Source organism: Uloborus diversus, chromosome 1 (assembly GCF_026930045.1).
Source record: "Uloborus diversus isolate 005 chromosome 1, Udiv.v.3.1, whole genome shotgun sequence".
Lineage (NCBI taxonomy): Eukaryota > Metazoa > Arthropoda > Arachnida > Araneae > Uloboridae > Uloborus > Uloborus diversus.
Window position 1 is genome coordinate 93,747,110 of NC_072731.1, and position 16,145 is coordinate 93,763,254.

The window sequence follows — 16,145 nt, forward strand, 5'->3', positions numbered from 1 at the left end:
AATAAATAGTATTATCTTAAAGTCAGAAAATATGCCTATGAAAGATTAATCAAAAAATATTTTATTTGGGGTCAGATGTAGAATGTTCATATAGCTCAAACTGGGCAATTCCATGAAAATGTCAACTTTCTGTCTCTTTTACTTAAGAAATCACACATAAGTTTGTAATTTGTTAAGCAAAAAAAAAAAATTTTTCATTAATATTTTAAAGAATTATTTTTATTGAAATATGAGGTGTCATGTGGGGGACAAAATGACCGTTTTCAATGGAATGGCCCAATTAAGCAGCTTTTCCATCAGTGGGTGGGAGAAGCATACCCAAAGAGGAGCCTCACTGGTTTCAGAAAGCGTCACAAGTCAGCAAGTAAACAAGAAGTAACATTTCATGATACATTATAAAGCAAATGTTGAAGTAAATACAGAACTAATGTTATTCCAAAATTGAAGAAGGAAAGAATGAAAGCAATTCAGAATATGATTTGAAAAAAGACAAGATGACATTGATTTAAATCTATACTAATATTACAAAGAGAGGAAGAGTAAATTTTTGCATGTTTATATGTTCAAGGTAATCTCCGGAACCATTGCAACTATTTGAAAAATTCTTTCGCTATATGAAAGGTGCATTCGTACTGAGAGACATAGGCAATAAATTATGCATAAATGTATTTAAACTAATTTTTTAAACCAACAGTTTGTCTTCCCTACCAGTTTCATACGGTTTTGTTCTTATATATGTAAAAATACTCTTACTGTCTCCCATTATGCAAAGACAGAATGGTTTAAGGATCTGATCGAACTAAATGCTTAGGGATGGAAACAAATGAGCAAAAAAAAACCACGATTTCAGCATAAGAACCGCCAAAAGCTTCCCGTGTATTTGATGTTGCAGAAGATAAGGAAAATAGCACTCAATTAGCCTTGGACATTGCAAACCATTTAGAATCACAGAATGTTAATGCTTCAAAATTTATTTAAATGAAACATAACTCGGATTTGCTTTGGGCTAATATGTTTTTGAATTTAAGTAATGCAGATAGACAATATTAATCAGTGTTTCTAAAGTTGAAATGTCGCATACATTTCGGGCTATCCTTTAAAGTGTTTTATCCATGCTAAAATCGAAATGAAAAATATCTGCTAATAAACTCACTTAAGTACTTTTAGCTTAGAAAATTCTTAAGCCAAAGAGTAATTGCACATAATTGCTGTACATTCCAAGTTAAGAGTTAAAACAATGACGAAAAAAGAACATTTGTTAGGAAAAAAAATTGATAAACAAGAGGAAAAAATAAAAAATATTTTGGAAAATATTCTTCATAACCGTATTTAAGTATTTAAAACAAAAAATTAATATATCTCACAAATATCCAATCAGAAAGAAATTGCTATAATAAAAGAGTGGAGGCATGTTAAAAACGCAAGTTTTTCAAAATTTTTACATATTGTTGCAAAGAGTAAAATCTAGTTAATGCAAAGTAACTAGAAAAGCTTTATAGATAAATTACAGATTTAATAAATTTAGAAACTTATATTTTTTAAGGTAATGCAAGTTTGCTAAATAGTTTTTATTACGTTTCTTTCTTTTTTTAAATCTATACAGCTTTTTTATTAAGGCAGACCAACTAATTTTTTTTTTTTTTTAAATTACAAGGAAAAAAAATCCAAGTAGCTCTTTTATAATTTTTAATTATCCTTTTTCAGTCTTTTGCATTTCAAAATAGTCCAAAAAGCATATTTCAACGAAAACTTCATATACTACCTAATTTGCTTGATTACTTAAGATTTATTGAGATAGATTATGTATCATTGAAGCAATGCATAGTGTAAAAATATCTTAATACTAGAATATTTAAATGACAAGAGAAAAAAAATAACTAATGGAGTCCAAGAGCACTTAGAGTAGGCATAAAACTGCGCCTACTTTTTGCATTCCAATAGATTATGCAGTCAAACCAAGGAAAGAAAATGTATAAAATTATGAAAACAGAAAACACCCATGTGATCTTAAAATTTAATGCCAATTTTTCACTTTTCAAAGAACTTTCTTTTTATCCCAATATAGTAAAAGTTCATGTATGAATGGTGGAAAAATCAATAAACATTATAATTTTATGACAGTTATCAAAATATGTTAAAAGATTATTTTCATTTGAGTTTGTAAAGAGGCTTTTAATTAAAATGATTTTCTTTTCTTTGGTTAAAAAAAAATGCATTCCTAAATGCATTAAACCAGGAGAAATAATGTCTACAATGCAGGGTTGGCAAGGTTTTGGACTCTATGGTAAAAACCACGGTATAAACCCTGGTTTTTACCATCCTGTCCAAAACCCTTGTGTCCAAAACTATATTTTTAGAAAAATTGTATTCTTTCAGAAAACATCAAAAACAGAATAAAATGCATTAAAGTAATGTTTCATATTGAACATTTATTCAACGAGAACATTCACTTATTTTATGCAGCTGATTTTAATCTAGTTGCATAAAAGTTGAATTCTTGATTAAAAGTTAAATTTGTATGCACGAGTTTATTTATTTATTTTTGATAATAGTAAACAAACTTCCATATGTTTATGCATGTATGTGAATGAAAGCAGAATTGGCAAGGTTTCTACCATTCTGTTCAAACCCTTGCGTCCTAAAGTGTCCAAAACTATTTTTTGACAAACTATATTTTGTGAGAAAATATCAAAAAAAAAAAAAAAAAGTGCCAAAAAAAAATCTTTTTTTGACTATTTATTTATTTAACGTGAACATTCAAGTATGAACATATATGTAACTAATTTATGCAACTGAATTACATAGGAATTAAATGCTTCATTAAAAATTTCAATTTTTATGCAGGAGTTTTTTTTTCCCTTCATAACCAAATTTTTGGACAAAAACGCAGGTCAAAATATAGTGCAATAATTGACTTAAATGCAATAAATTACAGTTTTTTGTAGTTACAGATTGTATTATATTAAAAATATAAACTAAAAAAGAATAACACAAGTTTTAGAGTATAAGTGTACAATCATCAATTTCTTGTTCTTTAATCTATGATTGAAAAAATAATTTTTGTTAAAACATCACGCAAAATTTATTTGCAAAAACCATTTTAAAAATTAAGCTCTTTTTTTTCCACCTAAATATTGCACATTCAATAACATTCCTTTGAGTTACAAATGGAACTGAAATTAGTTGTCTTGGTAGTGTTGTGAATTTCCTTTCATAACTCTACCAACTATTACATAAGGAAGTTTTTGTGTACTAGTTATTGGCAACTTTATAACTAAAATATTTTTAAAAGAACATTTAGGTGAAAAATATATTAAAAACTCATTAATTAAACCTCACATTAATATCTATATTTATGCATTATGAATATTGCAGTTAATACAAATTGATTAGATTACACCTCTTTATCTTTAGCATAGTTTTGGACAGTTTAAGACAGTTTCGGACACTTTTGGACAGTTTAAGACAGTTTCGGACACTTTTGGACGGTAAAAACCACCTGTCCTGTCCTAAACCAGTTTTGAACAGTCCAAAACCCAACCCTGCTACACTCAATGGAAAACATAATGATTTTCTTAAAACCCACTTGTCCTGTATCTATAATTGTTGTTACTGATACATTAGGTAAATAAATTACATGATTTGTAACTTTTTAAAAAATCTTTAAACACAATATGCATTGATTTTTTGATTTTTAAAGTTCTGTAATGTGCATTAGGGTGTATCTTAAAAACTTTTTTTTTAAATTCAATTTGTCAAAAAGTTGCCTGTACCGACCCAATATTACAGAAATAATTTTATCCGAATGATCTCTTGATTTTTAAAGTCTTAAAATGCACATCAGACTTATGATTCATTTGTAGATACTGCAAAATACTTTCCATGTTTAAGAATGCGTGATTTTAATTTTACTTTTTTTAAATTTATAGCAGACAGCTACAATTATGAAGAAATATTTGCAAGAATTTATTCTTGGTTTTTTGCAATAAAAAATGTCTGAACTATCATAATAAATTATTTCTTTGATTATTTATACCAAGATCCATTTACGTATTGTATTTTTTATAATAGTTAAAAATTTTCAAACAATATTCTCCTACAGAAATCTCTAAGTATGCGGAAACGAAAGTACAGGATTTTACTATTTAATTAATTAAGAAATTTCGTAGAAATATGAATATTAAACATTCCTAAACAATTAATTCATAAAAACTTCATGATTTTCTTAAAACAAAATTGCTTTTTCTACAGATAGTAATAAAAACCAAATAAACCTGGTTTAAACCAAAAAAAAAAAAAGGTTTTTTTTTGGTTTTTTTCAAAAAACCAGTTTTTATACAAGCCCAGGATGACGACAAACCTTGGAAACTAACATTAGTTGACATAGTTTAACATATGGTGCATTTTGCCCAATGTTACTTTGTATTGCTAACACTGGAGCTTAAACACTTTCTTTTTAGTTTATAGTTTATTTTTATTTATTTATTTATTTTTTGGTCTTTTGACCATATTTATTGAATCCTCCACAGCTGATGAGCTATGGATAGGGCCACGCAGCCCCTATGTGCAAGGTTGTGCGGCGCATGATGGCGCCAAAGCCAAAAAGGCGCCGAGCTCTACGAATCAATGCTCCAAATGAGAGAAAAAATTTGCAACAAAAAATAAAATAAATAAATAAATAAAACTGAACTTTTTATATTTCTATTAATGTACCTGTGAAATTATACTGCTCATTAAAACAAACTATCCTCATTGCTGCCTATCTATAAGTGGGATAAAATGCCTTGTTGTGTCTGAATATGCTATTCAGAAGCGCAGCCTTTTACACTGAAAACACGTGATGCTAATTAATGCATACATCGGCATTTTCCTTCATATGTGGAGCCATGAATGTTATTTCGATATGCCTATAATTTCAAAAGGTTGAGCATACAAAGTAGCGCAAGAAATTTGATATTCCCCATTTTTGTTCTTGCAGTGAATATGTTATAATTTGCGCAATATGTCTTTTTGTGATTTTTAACTACTGTCTTTGGTAATTCCACTGCATCATGTTATCATACATTAAAAAATACGGTAAGCACGTTAGTACATTATTTACTTGAGCGTAATATGCATTTTTTGTAGACAATAATTTAGATTAACTTTTAGTTCAGAAAAGTAACGACTTGACCATGATTACTCAATTCTTTCATCCCCTTTTTCTTCAACGTATTAAATTTAAGAAAGAGCCTTGGACAATGTGTTTGTTTTAGACATTAAATTCAATGCCTTTTTAACGACTTCGTAAGTTGGAAGTATTCTTTTTAGCGACAAGTTTCAGTTTCAGATTTTAAAGCGGAATACCCTCTGCAAAATATTATCCTTCAATTCAGAAATATAATCAGTCACCTCCTGTTTCGTGGCGCAACCAGATTGTCCAGAGGACACCCCTTTCGTTGCACCGCCCCGTGCCCCCCCCCCTCCAGAATGCTTAGTTGAATGTTTTTCAAAAATATTTACTTCCAAAAGGGAGGGAGGAACGTGTCCAACAAGGTGATTTTAATAAGGAAAAATAATGATGTTGGGTTAAAACTTTAATATCCATAAATTGGTCAGCTACTCCCACCCGGTCCTATTTCTTTCTTTTTTTTTTTCAAAATGCTACTCCCTCCCCCCCCCCCCTAAAAGCATTACGGAGCATCTCAAATTTCATTTCCAGATCTTCAATTTCACAAAATTTCGAGAAAGCTCCCGAATCCGAAACAACATTGCTTGAAACTCCGTTCGAAAATCACTTAAATTGCGTTTTTAGAGCTTCAATTTCGAAAGAATGCCGGCCCTAATGCCACCAAATATGGTCTTACAATCACGTTTTTAAGACTTCATTTTCAGAAAATATTTGGACAAAGGCCTCCGAACCTTCTTTCTTAAATATCATAAAAACTTAAATGTTTCATAAGTCTTTTGAAAAACCAAAGTTAAAATAGCCTCTGAACCACTTCTCCTATATTATAGTATACTGCTGAGGATTTTAGGACTTTAATTTTTAAAAAAAAAATTCAGGGGGGGGGGAGGGGAGCTCCAGAATTCCCTTCTTGTAAAAATCTTCAAAGTGTCTTTAATTGTGTTTTTGTTCAATTTCGGAAAATTGGTGGGGAGAAAAAAGGAATTGATTTCTATCTATTTTTCAAAGAAAAAAAATGATCGGGTAGAATCTCAGAGTTCCACTCCTTATTCCATAGTCTATAGATATGAACTATACAATCATGTTTTAAGGCTTCAACTTCTATAAATTTCCGCAGATCACCTTGTACCCATTTTCCTCATAACAACTAAATCTGTATAAAATTGCGTTTTTCAAACTACATATTTCAAATATACATTCTCACCCCGAACCCCTTTTATTAAAAGAGTTTTTCTTTCAATTTGTGCCCCTTAAACCTATTTTTTAGTTGTGTCACTGCTCCTGTTATGTTTTGACAGGCATAAAAGTTTTATTAGTTATTCATCACTTAGAGATTAGATAGATATTCAAAGTGGCTTTAACTTAGATATCAATCTATTTTCTTCTTCCAAAACGCATTAGCATATCAGAGGAGCTGCTGAACTCAAAATAATTTCGAGATATGAAGTTAAAACGTACACCACATTGAAAAATTAAATATTCACACATTTCCTTTTTTTTTTGTATAAACTAAATTCCAAACGTATTTTTTCCCGTTTTATATTTGTCTTTAAAACCTCCCAGCAGATGTTAACTATATTTTCCTCGAACGCCACAGCATAAAGGCCCTCAAAAGACATTTTCACGACGGCGCCGATCAGACTTGGTGTGGCCCTGGCTCTGGATTCAAGCTTTCGACTTTTTCTATTAAACTGCAACTTGTATTTTCTTTTTTCTCATCATCATTTTTCATATAAGATGTTTAAAACTTATTATTTGGCTTGTATACCTTATGTATTTACTTGGCTTTTTAGTTTTGCTGCGTTGCGCATCTATGGGCTTTTGGTGTGATCTTTTCATTTTTCTTCACTTATTTTATAATTATTATATATATATACACACACACACATATATATATATATATATATATATATATATATATATATATATATATATATATATATATTATTAGGTATTACCAATAGACAATGTTTAGCAAAAAAGTAACAAATCTATCGGTAGTTCAGTCAAAGTATCGATAACTTAATTTAAAATAAGACTCACAGGAGCTTCAAAATTTTGGACAGTACCGATAAGAACAGAAAAAAAAAAAAAATTAGACAGTAATAATCCTTATTAACAATCTCCGGATATTGATTGTTGTCGCCAGTTAAAAATAAATCCAAATCAGAAGCAGAAAGTAAAGAAGGTTCAAAATGAACATATAGTACTGCACTGAGAAAAAGGAAATTTGAAATTGATTGAGAGTTAAAAATTTGAAAATGATTGTAATTGAAAAAAAAAAATATCACAAGCACATCAATATAATGTTCCAAACTTCTCACCGTTCAAAAGAAAGGTCATTCACTTTTTAAGTGAACGAACAGATTTGTTCATTTTAAGGATTTGTTCTTTTTGACCCGTTCGTTCATGAATGACACATCCCTAGTGTCACTCATCTAGAAATGCAGTAGAACTTCAATAAACTGAATCAGGAAGGTGATAAATTTAGATCTGAGGAAATTCTTATGATTGATACAACCAGGCATCAAAACAAGGTGTGATTTAAAGACAAATACAATTTTTACTATTTATGAAACAATGTGACAAACATTACATTTAGCACTTAATTTGAAATAACACCAAAAAACAGACAACAAATGAAATTGAGCATAAGTTAATCACAATAATTCAAAACTTTTCTCTTAACTATACACTGGCGGAAAAAAAATCTCAACACCAAGAAATACTGGTGCTACATGAACGAAATTTGGTAAGCATTTTTATACATCTGAAAGATGACATCAATTCAAATTTCGCGCATAAGTGTGGAGATGGTAGCGCCATTCCGAAGTTCCGGAATGAATCCATTGTTCACGATTGTTGGGAGCAGTGTTCAAAAGATGATACTGCCTCAAGAAGACCAGGTTCCAGGCAGCCACGTGCCACTACAGTGAGGGAAACCGGCATATTCACAGTACGGCTGTGACACATCGTACTGCATTTACAGCAGAAATTCGAGCTGCAGTTGGCACAACGGAAAGTCAGAAATCAGTCAAACCAGGTGCCCTGTAGAGTGTATTTCACTGACGCCAAGACAGTGTTGTTTGTGACCGCTGTGGTGTCAAGTTAGACCTTATTGAAAAAAAGAGTGGAGATCCATTATATTTTCTAATGAAAGCAGATTCTGCTTGGTGGCAGTGATGGGCTTGCATTGGTCAGAAAGGTACCAGGGGAACGCCTGCAACCAAACTGTCTGCGGCCTAGACTCAATAGACCTACACCTAGAGATATTCTCTGAGGAGCAATTTCCTATGGAAAGAGGAGCACTTTTGTGGTTATTACAAGCACACCGACTACAAATTTGTATGTCAGTTTAGTTTTTCAACCTGTAGTATTACCATTCATGAACAGCCCTCAAGGGAGAGTTTTCCAACAGGATAATGCTCGTTCTCACACTGATGCTGTAATGTAACGTACTTTACAGAATGTTGACATGTTACCTTGGTCTGAGAGATCACCAGTGTGTCCAATTGAGCACGTATAGGATGTCATTGGACAACAGCTCTTGCATCATCCACGGCCAGCAGTGACTATTCCACTATTGACATAATAAATTAAACAAGCATGGAACTCCAAACCACAAAGTGACATTCGGCACCTGTATTAGGGTGGGCCGAATAAACTTTTTTTGGAAATCTGTTTTTGGATAGTGCGGAAAAGTTGCTATATGGACCCGTTATTACCCATAAAAAATTTCGCTAAATTTGTTTAATATTTAGCCGGCGCTATTTGACATTGAAAAACGGAAAAAAAAGGACAAAGATGCACTTTTTTCAAAAAAAAAAAGAGGGGGGGGGGAGCAAAAATAAAAGTTTGAAGCTAGTTTCAAAAAACATTAGAAGTATCTGTCAGTGCATTAGTTGAAATCCTCAAAGATTTTTATACATTTCGTAGAATATTTAGCTACGCTCCTTTAATACTGAAACATTGGAAAATGAAAAAAAAAAATTAAAAGTAGTTTCGAAATAAGTACTGAAATGTTACGCAATACGTTACCTAGAAAAAACAGTGAAAATTCAATCAATTTTATGCGACATTTGCACGCCAATTTTAAAAAATGCACACACTCAAATAAAAAATAGTTACATAAGATGCTAATTTTTTAATCTTTGGTTCCAGTAGTTTCTTCGGGATAATAAACGGCGCTCAACTACTTCTATTATTCCTAAGATTATTTTATAACTATTTATATATATTTGACAAATAGAGCCCTTGAGTATTAAAAAAATGTGAATCCTCTGAAGTCCTTTAAACTGATTAATGAATTGAACGCAAGTATTCTTCTTTAAGAAATGCTGTAATTCTACACCTCCACAGCTGGGAGTTAAGCAATTAAGGGGGTGCTCTCTTGCGTCCATTGTCCACAATGAGTTGCCACTGAGGCATCTTATACTGGAATTGGACGGTTGCACAAAGTGGTCACATTCATATTCTGGAGCTATCGAACAACTTCTTAGAGATTGTAAAAAAATCCGGTGGTCAAATTTGATAAAATTGACTGCAATCTTCTGATTTTGGACATGGAAGATATAAAAAATTTAAGTATTGAACAACAATATTTGTATAGAATCTGTCTTGCTGTAAAAGATGGTCAGTTGTCCTTCAAGCGTGGCTGACAGTAGCCCAGGCAAACTCAGTCAGTCGTGCGCGATGGCTGACAACTGCAAACCATTTGTTACGCTTGTATATAGGCACTCCAACTCCATCAGAAAACCTTACAATACTTGTAAAGTATGTAATGTTAGTTTATGCTCCAATGTGGTTTGAAATAAAAATAAAACCGAACTGCCAGTACGGCGCCCAACATTTTTGGAAAATGATTTCTCTTGGAAGGCAGTTTCCAGACAACGTTAAGGAGATAATTTTCAAAGTTCTCTCAAGTAATGCATATTTCGCTCATCCTGAACAGCTACTGTTGACAACAGGGGCGCCGACTTGCAAAAATTATTGAGGGGGCTAGACGTCACCGGTGGTCCTGGGGTTATGAACTCCCACGGAGCTCCCCCCCCCCCCCAACTTTTCCCACAAAAAAAGTTCAGATATTTTGAACCTTGAAAATGCCAATTTAGATATTTTCTGGTGTATGTGATTTATACTAACAAACAATATGTGGCATGTCGTTTTCAAAGTCAATCTAAGAATTTGTATGCAAATTTTCTGGTTCAATTAGATCATGTCACTTATCTTCAGTGTGGGACATTTTTGCAGTTCTATTTTGGGGGAAGTCGTGCAGTTCCGTGGCTAGGCACTGCTATAAGGTGTAGGGCACTTGACTTGCATGGAAGGGCGCCTAAATACAGCCTAAATACCCAGCACCTATTTAGGCTGTATTTAGGCGCCCTTCCCCAGTGCGCCTAAATACAAAAAAAATATTCGGAGGGTGGGGGGCATGCCGCGGGTTTAACCCCGGGAAATTTTCTAAATTGGAGATGGAGAAAGTAAGTTTTACAGTTTTTTAAGCATTTTAGAGTAATATATTATCAACATTAGAACCCCGAAAACTCTACTCTCGCTAACTCGACACATGTTTTGGCTTTGAAAAACGAAAAACAAAAAAAAAAAAAAAAAAAAGGAAAAAGAAAACCCCACATGTATGGTGTTTTCGTAAAAAAATAGTTTAATTTATAGTATAATAATTTTGTTTTTAGACTATTACAGAATAGTGAATTTATATATATATGAAAAGATTGAAATTATATTTAAATAAACTATCATTAAAAAAAATAAAGCATAAGATATTGCTGTCGCACTTTGATTAATAAGTGAAATAGCTTTGAATAAGGCTCAGAGTTCATTAAATAAAAATAATGTCCCACAGTTAATTTGTTTAATAAAGTTAACATAGTATGTAAATAGCGGGTTTTTATAGAGTCTTATACCCTAAAAATATTTAAGTATTTGAAAATAACTAATGCAGTACTATAGTAATACGGTAATAAAATAATACTAATATTCCGAAATTTTGAATCTAACATTCTGTATGTAGTTAATTCTCTATTACAGAGATTTTTAAACTTGCTTTAAATACCAATATTAGGGCTGTCTTTAGAAAGATGCGAATGTCGACCGCCTGACTAGATTACTGAATTTGAAGTCGTTGACCTCTGGTCGAATATCCAATTCATCAAAAATATCTCGGTGGTTATGAAAGTTGTTCAATTGCATCCCATTGTTGATCGGACAGACTATCCGCAGGTTCGCACACTGGGACAAATTTAAGCGCTCGCAGCACCGTAACACTATCATTATTCACACCACTCGTTTTCAGTTAACCTGCTTTTAACCATAAAAATTATTTGTTGTAACTCATTGCTGAATGTATTTTACAGGGTACTTCAAACAAGGAAAGATGACTATCTTCAAACAAGGAAAATAAAAAATATTGAGACAAATTTGTGAGTTTAGAAAGCATTAAATAACTAAGAATTTTCTTAAATTATTGGGGGGGGGGGCTCTGCCCCCTTAAAATTTTTTTTGAGGGGGCTCGGGCCCCCTCAGGCCCCATGGAGTCGGCGCCACTGGTTGACAATGTTGTTTGACTCAAGAAAATACATTCGGGAATTAGCTGTTAGGCGCATTCTGAACTCTAGAAATAAGAAGACGAAGAGCTCGGATGGTGTACGATTTTTTGAGCGTCCTAAACTCAGTTTTGAAGCCGTTGATTTAGTTGATTGGGCAAACTGTGTTGTAACAGAGCCAACTCTTACAATGCATCTAAAAGACCAACAATGGAAAGAAATGTGCAAAGAACATTCTACAGAGTTTACTTTCGAGAAATTTCCCTGTCACACGCAAGCTGTGAAACGTTGTGTGAAGCTAATAACCGAAGCTGCAATAAAAGTTCGTGGTGAAACTGCACGAGATGGATACATTCGTGCAAAACTTCATGCTAGGAAAGAACTTCCATCATTTGTGATAACAAGGGACAATATTATTCCAAAAAATAATATTCATTATGCATGAGGTATTATAAATCAAATTTGAAGATTTCTTTTTTAAAATGTTATTATCTATATATGTAATTCTAGAAAATGTATGATACTATTGCGTGATAATAATTACTATGATTGATAGTGCTATTTAATTAATTAGTCTATGATTTAATTTTGGAAAATAATTTTCACATTGGTTTTTAAAGAAATTCAATATTTTTTCATTTTTCTCCAATTTTTGATGTTGGAAAGGAGCGGTTAAATGCTCATTAAAATCAATGAAACATTTTATGGGCTCGAACTGGCTCATTATATAACATTTTCGGTGCATTCCAGCAGAATATTTGGAATTTAGTTTTTAAAAAAAAAATTTCGACAAAAATTCATTTTTCTCTTTTTTTACGGTTTTTCAATGTCAAATAGCGCCGGCTAGATATTTTTTAATATCCAAGAAATTTTTTGTGAGTGCTAACTAGCTCACTACGCAACTTTTGCGCGCTATCCAAAAATTGATTTCGAAAAAAAAAAAATTTCGGCTTATTTCGGCCCACCCTAACCTGTATGCAACAATGCATGCATGCTTGAAGGTTTTCATTCAAAATTATGGAGGTTACATCGGCTATTAACGTATCAGCATTTCACATTTGAAATTCATTTTCTCGATGTTAAATTAACCTGTGATCTTAAAAATTTAATCAATTAAACACGTTCACTTGACAAATGCATTGTCTAAATTTCATTACACTACAATAACTTTTTTTGGTGTTAGGATTTTTTTTTCCGTCAGTGTATTTATTTACTTCTTTTTTACTCCCCCCACCCTTTTTTTAATCTTTGCACATATATAGTAATTTACTTTGTATGCTTTTGAATTAGAAGGATGTTAATGTGTATCACACCTTCTTGCTATCAGGGGTATGTCAAGGGAAGTCCTTTTTTTTCAATATTACAGAACCTTTTGTTTTAAGCTCTAAGCTCAAGTGCAATCCTAGTGTGGTATTTTAACAATATGTAACAACTGCTATTATTCACTGCAGAGGCGGCAATTGGGACTTAAAAGTGGGGGGGGGGCAATAAAAATAAAATAAAAGCCATAGGATTTTTAGTGGCAGCAAAAAAAAGAAAAACAAAGAAAGAAGAAAAAAAAGTACGAACTTTTGCTAGGGCTGGTTTTGAGAGCAGATAAGTGGTAATTGATGCAAATCTAACAACTTAATTCACTTTTTTATTAAGATTTTGGTGAATTTTGTACACTTTCCCCAAAGAAACACTTATGAATTAGACTTACATTATTTACTCCAAAGAATTTTGAGATGCCGTAAGTACTTGGTAATAATTTTATTGAACAAGTATGGTCTTGTTTTTAAGTAAAACAAGTGATTTACTAATATCTAAACAACGAATACATAAACTAAAAGTTACTGCTTATGCTAAATAATGTTTCGTAACCAGATATACAAAGAAAAACATAATTATGTTCTGAACAATTTGACATTCTAATTTTTTTAAAATAATTTTTAGTCTTAGTTTTAAATGGTCCAAAATAGTGTGTGGGTGGGTGGGCCACTAACCAGTGAATCACTGCCACTGATTCACTGGTTAGTGAAACAACTGAGATTATCATGAATAGCACAAAACCTTACCATCTCGATATTCATCGCGGACATAAATGCAATGATATTCCAGGCCACAACCCTTTCTAGGATCCACTTTTCCTTGTAATTTTGCAATAAGTGACGTCTTTCCAGATTCTTCATCACCTGTATAAATTACAAAGAAAATATTTTAACAAAGATATCAACCTATTGAAAAAACAATTTTATTCACAATAAAAACTCAGGAATTGAAGATCTTTTCAACCACTTAATTTTCGGAAACTAGAGTTTTTATACAAAAAGCCATAGTAAGATAAAATAAAGCATTGTCAGCCCCAATCAGGTAACGGATAAACGAATAACCCGCTTATACCAATAAAACCTCCCGGAACCGAATATTTCTCCATAGACGCAATGTTAAAGGAGATCTCCGTTTAATCGAATAATTTCCCCGGACAATCAAATAATATTGATCAGCTTTCGCAAACATTTTGCTGAGAAATTTTTTGAAAAAATTAGAAATGAAATTAAGTAAGCACAATTACTGACGTTAAAATATAAAGTAATATTTATTGCGGACAACGGGCAAGAAAAACAACATTCATATTCCATTAAAACTTTTCCACTACTCTATCTTTTTTTTTTTTTAGTCATTACAAAAAAAAAAAAAAAAAGAGATGCTGAAATAAAAGCAAAGAGAAAAAAAAAAATTAATTTGAATTTTGACATCTTGAATTCAAATTATGCTTTTGCAATCATGTGTTTTTTTTTTTGCGTGTGTGAAGGCATGCGTGTGTGTATGTGGGTATGTGTATATATGTGTGTGTGAGTGTGAGGTCTGTGTGTTTGTGTCTGTGTGCAGGCAAGTGTGTGTAGGCGTGTTTGTGTCTGTGTGCAGGCATGAGTGCGTGTGTGTATGTGAGTGGGGATGTGTGGGTATGTATGCATGCATAAAATATGGACGCAACCTGGAGACTGTTTTCGCTAGAGGAGCAGCATCGTGAGGCCGGTCGATGGTGGTGCAGCAGAGGGAGGTGGGGGGAAAATAAAATCATAGCACGCGAAAAACAGTCAAGTGAGAACAATAAGCAATCGTCATTGCTCAAAAAAAAAAAAAATAGTGCAGTCAACTGAATTAAATAAGACAAATAAATGTACACACCTTACATGGTGATAAATTGATAAATATTAAATGTAAGATTGAATCTTACTCAGTAAAATATCTTACTAAGAAAAGGTGGGGGAAAAAGGAGTTGGAAAAGCGTTTCCAAAAGACCTCGAGTAAGCTATCCCCTGTTAGGGAAATTTTTCAAAAAATTAACATATTGAAAAAAGTTACATTTTATAACTTTGTAACATACTTGTAATATAGTATATACTAATTATTTGATTATTTTGTGGTTTATTTAGCTTATTTCAAAAACTTTTGGCAATAACATTAAATATTTCCCTTATATATCTATTGATTTTTATTATTATTAAGTTTTAAGACAAATATTGTCAATTTAGAAAGGTAAATCAAATTCTCCCGCTTAATCAAATAATATTTCTTGGAACTGACGATATATTAAGCGGGGCCGATAGCATATGCACATAGAACTCATATCTGCAGGTATGAAAAACAACACAATGGAAAGGCAATTTTTGGATTAAGACAATCCCTTTTGCTTTCAATCATATATCCGTGAAAGCAAAAATTGAACTTTCTTCTTTAATTTATCTACCCATTTTGAATATAAACAACATTTAATATGGATGTTTACAATTACCAGGCGATGCACATATTTATAGCATATGCTTTTATCAAGGCCGCCAAGATGGGGGGCAAAATCCGCGGGGCCCTGGGGCCTCCTCAAAAAGGAAAAAAACTTTCAGAGTAAGAGGAGGTGGGGCACATTGGTCCTCTTTTTTACTTCAAAGGTATTTGTTTATCTACAATAAGTTTCACTAAACACTTCTCAATGCCACAGATTTTTTTGGAAGCGTTGAATTGACAAACAATTGGAACCTCGTAAAGTGGACCGACGTGCCCCACGTGTGGGGTCGGTTGGTCTGTCTAGTGGGGCACGTTAGACCACATAACTCAAACAACATTTTTTAAAAATTTTAGTGATAAATACTAGCAAACTTTGTAAGTAACTACCTTATCCTCATTTGTGTGTAGAGTGAAAATGTAACTTACCTAATACAAGTAGAGCTTTGCAAGAAGGCAATTTGCTATGAGAACTATCCTGAACTTGACTCAAAATATGTAACCTACAAGCGGGGGGAGAAAAACATTAAAAATAGATCTACACAGAATTTTTAACACCAGCTGATCAATCAAAATTCTTTCAAATTACCGCAATATGGCAATTTTTGAAACCCTTTCAAATAAATCCATAACTACAATAAACGCCTATCTGCTTT

General features: G+C 32.3%; 1 protein-coding gene across 1 annotated transcript in view; it reads right to left on the bottom strand.

The window, feature by feature from the left end:
* Positions 1-16,145, bottom strand: part of LOC129231114 (cytoplasmic dynein 1 light intermediate chain 1-like) — a 62,449-nt gene that overhangs the window by 42,696 nt on the left and 3,608 nt on the right. The window contains exons 2-3 of the mRNA XM_054865364.1: positions 15,919-15,992; positions 13,785-13,901 (exon numbers count right to left, since the gene is read on the bottom strand). Coding sequence (XP_054721339.1) covers positions 13,785-13,901; positions 15,919-15,992 — 191 coding nt within the window. The remainder of the gene's footprint in view (positions 1-13,784; positions 13,902-15,918; positions 15,993-16,145) is intronic.